The 9,668-nt window shown below is 38.5% G+C and overlaps 1 protein-coding gene across 1 annotated transcript; it reads right to left on the bottom strand.

Annotated features, from left to right (window-relative positions):
* Positions 1-6,770: 6,770 nt before the first annotated feature.
* Positions 6,771-8,663, bottom strand: LOC307154744 (adhesion G protein-coupled receptor E3-like; the record flags this gene model as incomplete). The annotated part of the gene is made up of 6 exons (XM_079864833.1): positions 6,771-6,915; positions 7,408-7,570; positions 7,662-7,753; positions 7,838-7,904; positions 8,135-8,367; positions 8,445-8,663. The coding sequence occupies 6 exons, from the start codon at positions 8,661-8,663 to the stop codon at positions 6,829-6,831; spliced, it is 861 nt and encodes a 286-aa protein (XP_079720959.1). The 3' UTR covers positions 6,771-6,828.
* Positions 8,664-9,668: the final 1,005 nt, after the last annotated feature.

A 9,668-nucleotide genomic window follows, 5' to 3' on the forward strand; every position in this document is an offset into this window, starting at 1 on the left:
TTACTGTGTGAGAAAAAATTCATGTTTTCAGAGTGTCAGTACTACATTAAATTACTATATAATGTTGCTTATGATGTATACTAATGCAATGGGGGAATATTTGTGGGTCCTCATAATGGCAAATGTCTTATTACCAGAACGTTAAGAATATTCGTCTAAAATAATTCAGTATTTTCAGCTTCAGAATCATGAATATTTTTATTCTGGTGTCACCATTGTCCTTGGGTTACAAGCACCAAGTCCAAGCCTATCCATTTAAACCCACAATGTAATATCCAAGTTTTCATTTTAATCGACAATAATTTTTTTTTTTTACCTTTTATCATATGTCGTGGAGTATCGCAATATTGTATCATGAGTTCATTATCGTCATATGTTAATATATACATGTCCAATTTATACATTGTATTGTAGTACTGTAGATATCTCCCCATAATATTGGTTGGCTCAAATCACAAGGATCAAAATGCTTCGCTAAACAAACCAACATTCCTGTCTCTTCTGCATTCCAGGCAAGAGGAAAAGGGGGCAACAGGATGTTCATGCGGCCCTGGTTGAGATGCAGGCAGCTGATGAGAAGCAGCAGGAGTGGTTGGAGAGGATGGAGGAACGCCGTGACCGGCGCTTCGAACTTATGCTGGAGGATGCACTTGAGGCAAGGCGGCATGAGGCTGAACTAACTCGCCAACACATGGAGCAGTCTGCAAGCTTCAATCAGGCCTTCCTCGGCACGCTCAGTCAGCTGGTGCAGGCGTTGAGTAGTCGCCCCAACCCTGTGCCATGATCCAGCCACTTGTGCTCTTTTGCACACAGCACTTTAGACTTGTTTACTTTTTTGGACTTGTTTAATTTTTTTGGACTTATTTAGTTTTTTGTTTGCACTCGTTTACTTTGTTTGCACTTTTAATTTTTGTTTGCACTTGTTTACAAAACCTTTTTTCTGTCGCACAGCTCATTTTTTTGTCAATAGCATTTGTTTGACTTTTTAAATTAAAGTACTTTTTCATTACCTCATGTGTCCTGTGTTCAATGGCCATCTCACACAATTCCTCCCTTACCCATTCTATAAATTGAGGTCGTTTTATTAATGTTCCTGTCATCTGGTGTCAATGACATCTATTGTTTGCTACCTTGGCCATAATGGCCATTTGGGAGATTATGCTTGCCTTAAATACAAAATAGTTAGCAATGTGTTACTTTACATTTATTGCAAACAAAATCTGAATTTATTTATTTTTACAGTCATAGGTATTGCAGAGTAATGAGTCCTTTACCCCAAATATTATAAATTAATATTATAAATATTATAAATTGTTCCCTTATAATTACACGTGTACTTATAAAGTATGTACAATAATTACAGAAAGGTACGCTGTAAATTCGGTGTACTTACGCAGTACTTTCCGGGCTGTAATCATGAATTACTGCATAAATTATTTGTAATTTTCCATGTTTTTTAGCATAATAGGTCATAAGCTACATACCATGTAATATTAAAATAATTAGCCCTTAGTTGGGTAGCTTAGTTATGAAATACTGCATTTTATTTGTATTTTTCATGGTTGTTACTCCTTTATTCACCAAATATTATAAATTGTTCCCCTATAATTACATGTACACACTCTATAATTACCAAATGGTATGCTGTAAATTATGTGTACTTGCGCAGTATTATCTTAAGCGTTACCAGATTGGCCATTTGATATAGTTACCCAAAATGAATTATACCTCATGTTTAAACACCATCTACATAAGAGGCAGCGGCAAAAATATTTCACAAAATATGAAGAGGCAGGGTAAAAGTAAAAAGGATTTATTCATGTCCATAAAATCAAAACTTAGCGTTTACACAGGTGTGCCTTTGCTATCTGTACAACAGATTTAACTGTTCAAATAACGCATCAGACCCTCGCGTACATCCCTGCCCTCCTCCTCTGCACCCTGTGCCAGTGGCACCACAGGCTCTGCAGCAACAGGTGTATCCCATTCGTGCTGGTAATCCTCTCCATGCCTTTCACAAAGATTGTGCAGAGCACAACAAGTCAACACCATGGACTTCACCAGTTCGATGTCGCTGTCATTCCTCTTCATAAGGCACCGCCACCTTCCTTTGAGTCTCCCAAAAGCATTTTCTACCACCACCCGAGCCCTGCACACTTTTTTGTTGTAGGTCAGTTGTTCTGCTGTCAGCCGGCCATTGTCAGGGAATGGTTTTAGGAGCCAATTCTGCAAAGGGTAGGCAGAGTCTCCTAGCACATAAAAGCCAGCATTCACCCCACTGATGTTCCTGGTGCAAGCTGGGTAGAGGCTTCCACGCTCGACCAACTCCCACAATGTAGATAGTCTCAGAACCCGAGCATCATGCAAACTTCCAGCCATTCCTGCATATGCACTCCAAAATAGTCCTTTTCCGTCAACTATTCCTTGCAGGATGATGGAATGCCAGCCTTTTCTATTAAAGTAATCGCAGTGGTACTCCTTTGGGGCTATTATGGGTATGTGTGACCCATCAATGGCACCAACACACTGTGGAAGCCCCCACCGGTTCTCAAAGTAGGCTGCCATCTCTTTGAACTTCTGCTGGTCAGGGAAACATATCTGTTCTGGAACTAACAACATGCTAGCGGCCTTGCAGAATTCCTGGACGCACCGACACACTGTTGTTCTGCTGACACCAAAAAGATGGCCAATACTTCTGTAGTCGCTGTTGGTTGCAAGCTTCCATAGTGCAATGGCAACTCTTTTCTTAAGGGGAACACACTCTCTGTAGTTTGTGTCCTGCTTTTCCATTGCTGGATGCACCATGGCACAAAGGAATATAAATGTTTCTTCAGACATCCTGAAGTTGTTCAACCACTGTGTGTGTGTGAATCCTGGAACGATCACATCCCACCAGTCATTTGAGCGGCTGAAAGTCCAAACGGTTGGTCTGCGGCGCTGATTTTGCACCAGATTGAGTATCTAGAAAACAAACAAACAAAAAAGTTAAGATTAATACAATGTCGCAGTGATGGTGGGTCATTTAATTAAAAGTGCAACTATCATACGCCGGATGAAAAAATACATAAAGTATTATATAAAGTATTATAAACATTGTAAGAGTTACCCTTGGACACGATAGAATATATAAATTTGTTAAAATATCTAATATACTGCACCAGAGAGGGAACTTTGGTGTCATTAAAGCACAAAGAAAAAATAGCTTACAGATATAACTATTTTCTCAAAATTATACTTCTAATCTATCATTAACCACAACTAGTATTGCACTTGTAATAATATAGGCATCAACAGATTCATGTAAAAGTTTAATGATCTTAAAAAGTAACCTTCATAGTGCTTAATGAATAGACTGTAGTTTACAGTTGGCACAGTTAAAATCTGGTTTCACAGGCAGGGCTTATTGTACTTATTTATTCAGTGTAGGGTTATTTAATCTATAACAATATTGCTTAGTTAGCACATAAGACGAAATACATTAATACATGACATAAAAAAGTTAGCTTAGCTCAAGCTTACCCGCCTGCGCCGTCGTGTTTGTCTTGCCTTGTCTTTACTCGCGCGGTTGTCTGTCTCGTCCCAGCTCCTTAAAATTTCCCAAATTCCCCTGTATTTTTCCGCTGTGTTTTTCCTTGCAGCATGTAGCCTTTGCTCAAACAAATATTGTCTCTTCCTTGAGATAAACAGCCACACACCGAGAAGCAAGAATAGGATCTGCTGTATGTCCTCCATTGTTGTTTGCGGTGAACTTTCCTCTTCCCGCGCGATCGAATGACGTCAAGCTACTTTCCGTCATACACCACGCCTATCAAGTGACGTTATCACTACTTTCTGGAATACACCACGCCTATCAAGTAAGGGTACTGTTGGCGGTGGAAACGCTAGCCAAATCATGGTTAACAGACCCGACCCGTACCGACCCGTACCGTACCGTACCGTACCACTCGGTGGAAACGCGCCATTAAAACACAACCAACACCATCAGATCACCTTTCCTCTTTGTTCATCTGGCTGTTATAACTCATGTACAGCAGGCAATCAAAACTTAAAGTTAATAATTTAAGGGTCGAGCCCAACTAAAACACACACTGATCTCCACAATGGTGACTTTAATTATGGTTTTCTCCTTCAGTGATTCTGCTTGTTAACACCAGGTGTCTTCAATGTTGGCAATAAAAGATATTTTGTAAATTTTACTCATTTTAAATGGTTAACTTTTAAGGAATTCATTTGATTAATTATTACTCAATTCTAATTTGTTAAATTTAATTAATAATATTGCTTGTAATCTGTTGCCTCATTTTTATTAATTAGATATTAATAAAATCAATGTATTCTTTTTTACAGTGTAAAACCAAAACAATCTCTGTTACTGTAATTTCCTATTATCACTGTAAAGCCGCTTTGCTGCCTCAATCTAAGACTGTGTCTGAAGTCAGTTGTAGTTCTTGTGTTTCTGCTCGTCTCTTTTTCTGTTCTCTTCTTTTCTTCAGTGATTCTGCTTGTTAACAGGCTTATTAAGGCTGAAATGACTCCATATTTGATATACACAGGTTTTGTGGCTCAGATAAGGTTCAGTTCTGGTTTATTTATTTGCTCTTGGCTGACATGTGGCATTGCTATGGCCTGCATCTGGCTTTAAACGTGTGCCAGATGTGGGCCGGATCTGGGACGGCACAATGTTGCTATGTGGGTTGTGGTTGTTCTTTTTTGAGGCTCAGTTTGTTGTTATAAGTAAAGTCTCACAGGAGGAGATCGAAACAATAAAAAATAATTATTTTATTAGTTACAATAAAAAGCAGTTAATGCAAAAAAATAAATAAAACTTTAAATCAGCTTAAGAAAGAAAGTTCATTTGTAAGATCATTCTATGTTTTGCTTTCCAGGCAAATAGCATTCAAGCATCTTTACACAACATTAACCCAAAAGCAATCAAAATAACTTATTTGAAACAGGTACATCACAATATCAATCCAATATCCATAACAACAGACAGGTGTGCTTGTTAATGAATGTCCATGACAACTAATGACTGACGAGAAACTAGAACAAAGGAAACGTGTAACTGACGAGAAATAGACTAAAATCCATGAAAATGAAACAAAACAGAGTATAACCCTTAGGTCATGTGTCCATCAAAAACATCTTGCTGAAAACACCTAGCTGTGGGCGCTTGAGAGCGTTTTGGCAACGCAGCATTTTTTTCAGTTGAGACACTTTCCTTGTTATGATACAGAATATCCACAAAAGTGTTACTAGTATCTCATTTCACACATATTTTGTTCCTGTGTTGATTCTATATTAAAATTTCGATACAATGTAACATATTTTCTCTGGCTCTTGTTTTAAATTATTTTGTTCCATTATTATGCTTGTCGTTGTCATCTGTTGATGTTGTACAAGCAGAATGTGGCGGTTGGTCAGTGTGGTATTAGTTCCGCCTCTCCTCCACTGTGATTGGACGGTTGGGTAAAAAGTGACAGTGATGAGCGCTGCGTTTTACCAGAGACAATTTATATAAGAGACATGCCACTTCCTCAATCCTCAATACAACTATATAAGGAAAACCCGTAACGGCAAAGATGGCGGTTGTATGCACATGTCCCGCCCCTCCCGCTGGAAAGCCAATCATCTGCTTTTAACAGTCAGCAGCTGACCACTAAGGAGTGAATGTACAGTGACGTGACATAACTGCCATATTCAACCTGTGCTTTCGCGCTGTGGCTGGCGCTGAGCCAAAGACGGACGCGCTCAGCGCTTGTCATAGGCTATATCACAACTGTTCAGTGTTTTTAACAACATAATGTTTATTTTAGGTTTCAGACATTTAAATATAATTGTTTAAGTGCTTGGCACAACACCGGCATTCTGGATAGAGACGTAAATGAAGTTGGTGTCGTGAACCCTTGCGCATGCGTAGTAAAAGTATAACCTGTGGGGGAAAAGGCGTTTTAAACCTTATTTTGGGGCAAAGTCATCAAACTTTTTCAGCGATTTTTATCATATTTTACTGCTGTTTCTATATATGCAGTTTTTATGTCCCGGTGACCAGTGAAAGTGCAGTTCTGACTCTCTGCCCATTCATTTAGATAGGAGCCTGGTCTTGTTAGTCCGAAATAGCTGCCCGGAGGCGTTGCCAATATGGCGGCCGAGTGGCACGACTTGCCTAAAAGGACTTTGGTTTTACCCAAAGCTGAACATACTTCAACTCTCGGCGACTTGTAAAAAAACACCTAATGCTCAGCGCCTCATTACGCTCATGGCAGTTTAAAAACGCGGCGCTCCCATTGAAAACAATTGAAAAAATACGCCAGCCGCCTGAAAAAACGCTTTGGTGGACACACAGCCTTACACCAGTAGAGCGAAGATACACGGTGAAACATCTGTTGTAAAAGAGTAATTCATCTAAAGTTTCTTAATATTTATTAGAAAACCAATGAAGCTGAAAAAATAATAAAAGGGAAACATTATTTACTGATTCATATCAATAAGCAAAAAATTACAATCGTTTACTGTCTTCGTCATACTAAATATTCTTAAAGTTAATTAAAGGACTACAGTGAACTAAAGGAAACACAAATCACTTTAAGGGTCTCCATTAAAATAAATCACACACAGGTCTAAAAGAATGAGGCAACAAACCCTCCACCAAGAAGCTAATAGTAAAAAAAGTTAAAAGATTTACATCAAAATTAATGACAGCTAAAAAATAAGACCTGTATAACGTTAAGCTAATTGCTAATTTACTGGCAGAATTGGAGACTGGTGTTAATATCTGAAAGCACTGATTCTGTAGCATTCATCTCTTGAATATGGATGCTGTAGTCCTCAGCTTTTTTTCTGGACACTTTTGATGTTGTTGGGTTTGAGTCCACAGCAAAGACATCTGAAGAACTTCCTGAACTGCTGTCTGACCTGGACAAGAATGAGACGAGAGGAGCTGAGTGACTTCATGACATCCATTTAACCTCTGAAACTCATCAACCACAGTGGAATTTCCTTATAATAAACAGGAAAGAAAATGTGTTTTATGAGACTATAGTTGCCCTTTCAAAAGTAAATACTGATATTTTACTTTTCTTTCTTATATGTCTCTGTAGAGAGTGCAAATTTTTCCTATGGAGCGGGACCATAAAATTGCTGAACTTATTACTGAGGACAAAATAAATAAAGAAAGCGTGAGAAAGCTGGGCCTAAAAGTTTGAATTTCTGACAATTGGAGTTTGAAAAGTTTTGGATCATTTGAACGTTCCGTCACAGGAAGGAAATGGAAGAATAGTAACAGATTAAACAACTGACTCTGACATTTCCCTCTAAAAGTCATGGATTGCCAAAATAAGAAAATAACTGTAATAGTTCATGTTCAGTTTTGAATGGAATATAGTGGTAAATTGAGTGATGTCTAACCTCATTATTGAGGACACAATAGACCAGGAAGATGAAGGTTCCCTGCTGGGAGTTCAAGATCAGGAAGAGGATCTCCAGTTCCTTCCTGTCATTAGTGAAGAAACCCAGAATCCAGGAGCAACCAAGAATCACAAACTGAGCCAGTGTTTTAAATACCATAATCCTGCAGAGAAAGAGAGAGAAAGATTTAATGTGTCTATGTTGTCTATGTTTTTCTATTCTATAGTGGCAGAGCAACAAACAGTGCACATTACTTGGTTTGTTTCATCTGAGAAACTTCAGCATTCAGTTTGGTGAGAGTTAAACACAGACTGATGGCGATGCTGATGAAGAGAATCATGTTCAACTGCAGAAAAATAAGAAATTATCACATTAGTTTTCTTGACTTCAACAACAGCCCATGAGAAATATGTCTGTAACTAGAACTCACTGCTAGTATGACACAAACAGGACCAAGAAAACTCCAGATTAAACCTTTATCCATTTTAATCCAGCAGCTGTTTAGAGGAAACATAATATAAAAAGTGAATTAATAAATTAAAAAAAACTATTTCAGGTGTTGAATGTTAAAATACAGATATTAAAGTGTAAAAAATTACTAATGCATTTCTATCTTCTGGGTTATTTTTATACATGTTGTCAGTAATAAACATAAAATATTTACTTAAATAAATAAATAATTTATCCAAGAAGTAAAAAAAAAACAAAAAAAAAAACAATAACTCACTGTTCACTTCCGTATCCTTCAGGAAGCAGCCCGACAGACACTCCCACCACAACCAGAGCAACCGTATATCCAATCACACACAGGAATCCACTGCTAAGCACCTCCCTCTTTTTGGAGCTGATCTGTGATAGGTTCTTCACACAGATGAAGAGCAGCACAGCTTCAATGAACATCCACACAAAGCCGGAGAGGAAGAGGAAGTGCAGCACACCTGATATCACGGCACACAACTCCTGGAGATCATGAGAGACGGTTATGATGATTCTCAGTGAGACTGTGCTGAGCTGTAGGGCTCCTTCATCATTCTCACCTGATGAGGGCGTATGAGGCTCAGGAACTGTTGTGTGAGCAGGAACAGAAGGTGAGCCAACAGCAGACTCACACAGAGGTTGATTCGAGCCACATTATTCACTCCAGGACTCCACTGACAAAGGGCAAAGGTCAACAGGGCCAAACTGAAGAACACCAGCCCCACGATCACACACACCAAATTCAACAGCTCCAGCAATGAGTCGCTCTGAGAAAACATCCAAACTAAAATGTTTTAGACAAGCTAAGTGACACAATTGTCCAAAATAACACAAAGCTGCTTGGTTTGAAAGTGCCTTCTCTGTGAGCTGTGCTTCATACATCACTACAATAAACAATGTTTGCCTGCTAAATTTCACCGAAATTCGCTGATGTGACCGCTCCTTTACACAGAATATCACAGTCCTCAGAAATGGACATAAAAGGATCATCTCACACAAGCAGATGACTTTAAGTTTGTCTACAATTGTCTTCAAAGCATTGCTTGAATAGCCATTTAATAGCTTTGCAATGTAGAGGATTTTTAAACGAGGGTTCACTTAGAGAACTTCTCTGAGGGTTTAGGAAGGGTTCTGACTGTAGGACGTAACAGTTTTCACTCCAGGAAGTTACGCCTGTTAATTAATCTGCTTAAAATCTCCATCTTGCAAAATATTATAGATAAAACAAATATAAAATAGAAAAAAATATATGTTTTATCAAATATAAGTAGCCGGGTGGTATTTGAACTTATAAGAAAGAGGAAAACTTATTCTTCCCTTTAAGAAAAGCGAGTAAGTAAATAAATCCTTGATATAATCAATGTTCTATGTGAGTAAATGTGATGATCATCATTTAATCTGCTGTAATAGGCTCTGTTCGTTTCATCCTGTATGTATGTAGCACTGAGGATGTCAAAAGGGACAAATAAAATTGCACCCCCTTTACATTTTGAACTTGGTAAAGACATTATTGTTACATTTATTTTGGATTGCACAGTGTTCATTTCGGTTAAACTCAGGTTCGTCAGCAGAGGGCACCCAAGCGTTACACTACGCATCAGTAGCTGACTAAGGGGGCTTTCACATCTGTAGTTCGGTTCATTTGGTCCGGACCAAGGGAGAAAAATTTTGTAGCATTTTTCAGGCGTTTGGTTTATTTTCACACCACACTTATCGCTCTGGTCCGGATCAGTTTATGAAACGAACCAAAATGCAGTCATGTCCCAGCGGGCACCTTGATGTCA

The sequence above is a fragment of the Squalius cephalus genome, assembly GCF_949319135.1.
Source record: "Squalius cephalus genome assembly, chromosome: 2".
Classification (NCBI taxonomy): Eukaryota; Metazoa; Chordata; class Actinopteri; order Cypriniformes; family Leuciscidae; genus Squalius; species Squalius cephalus.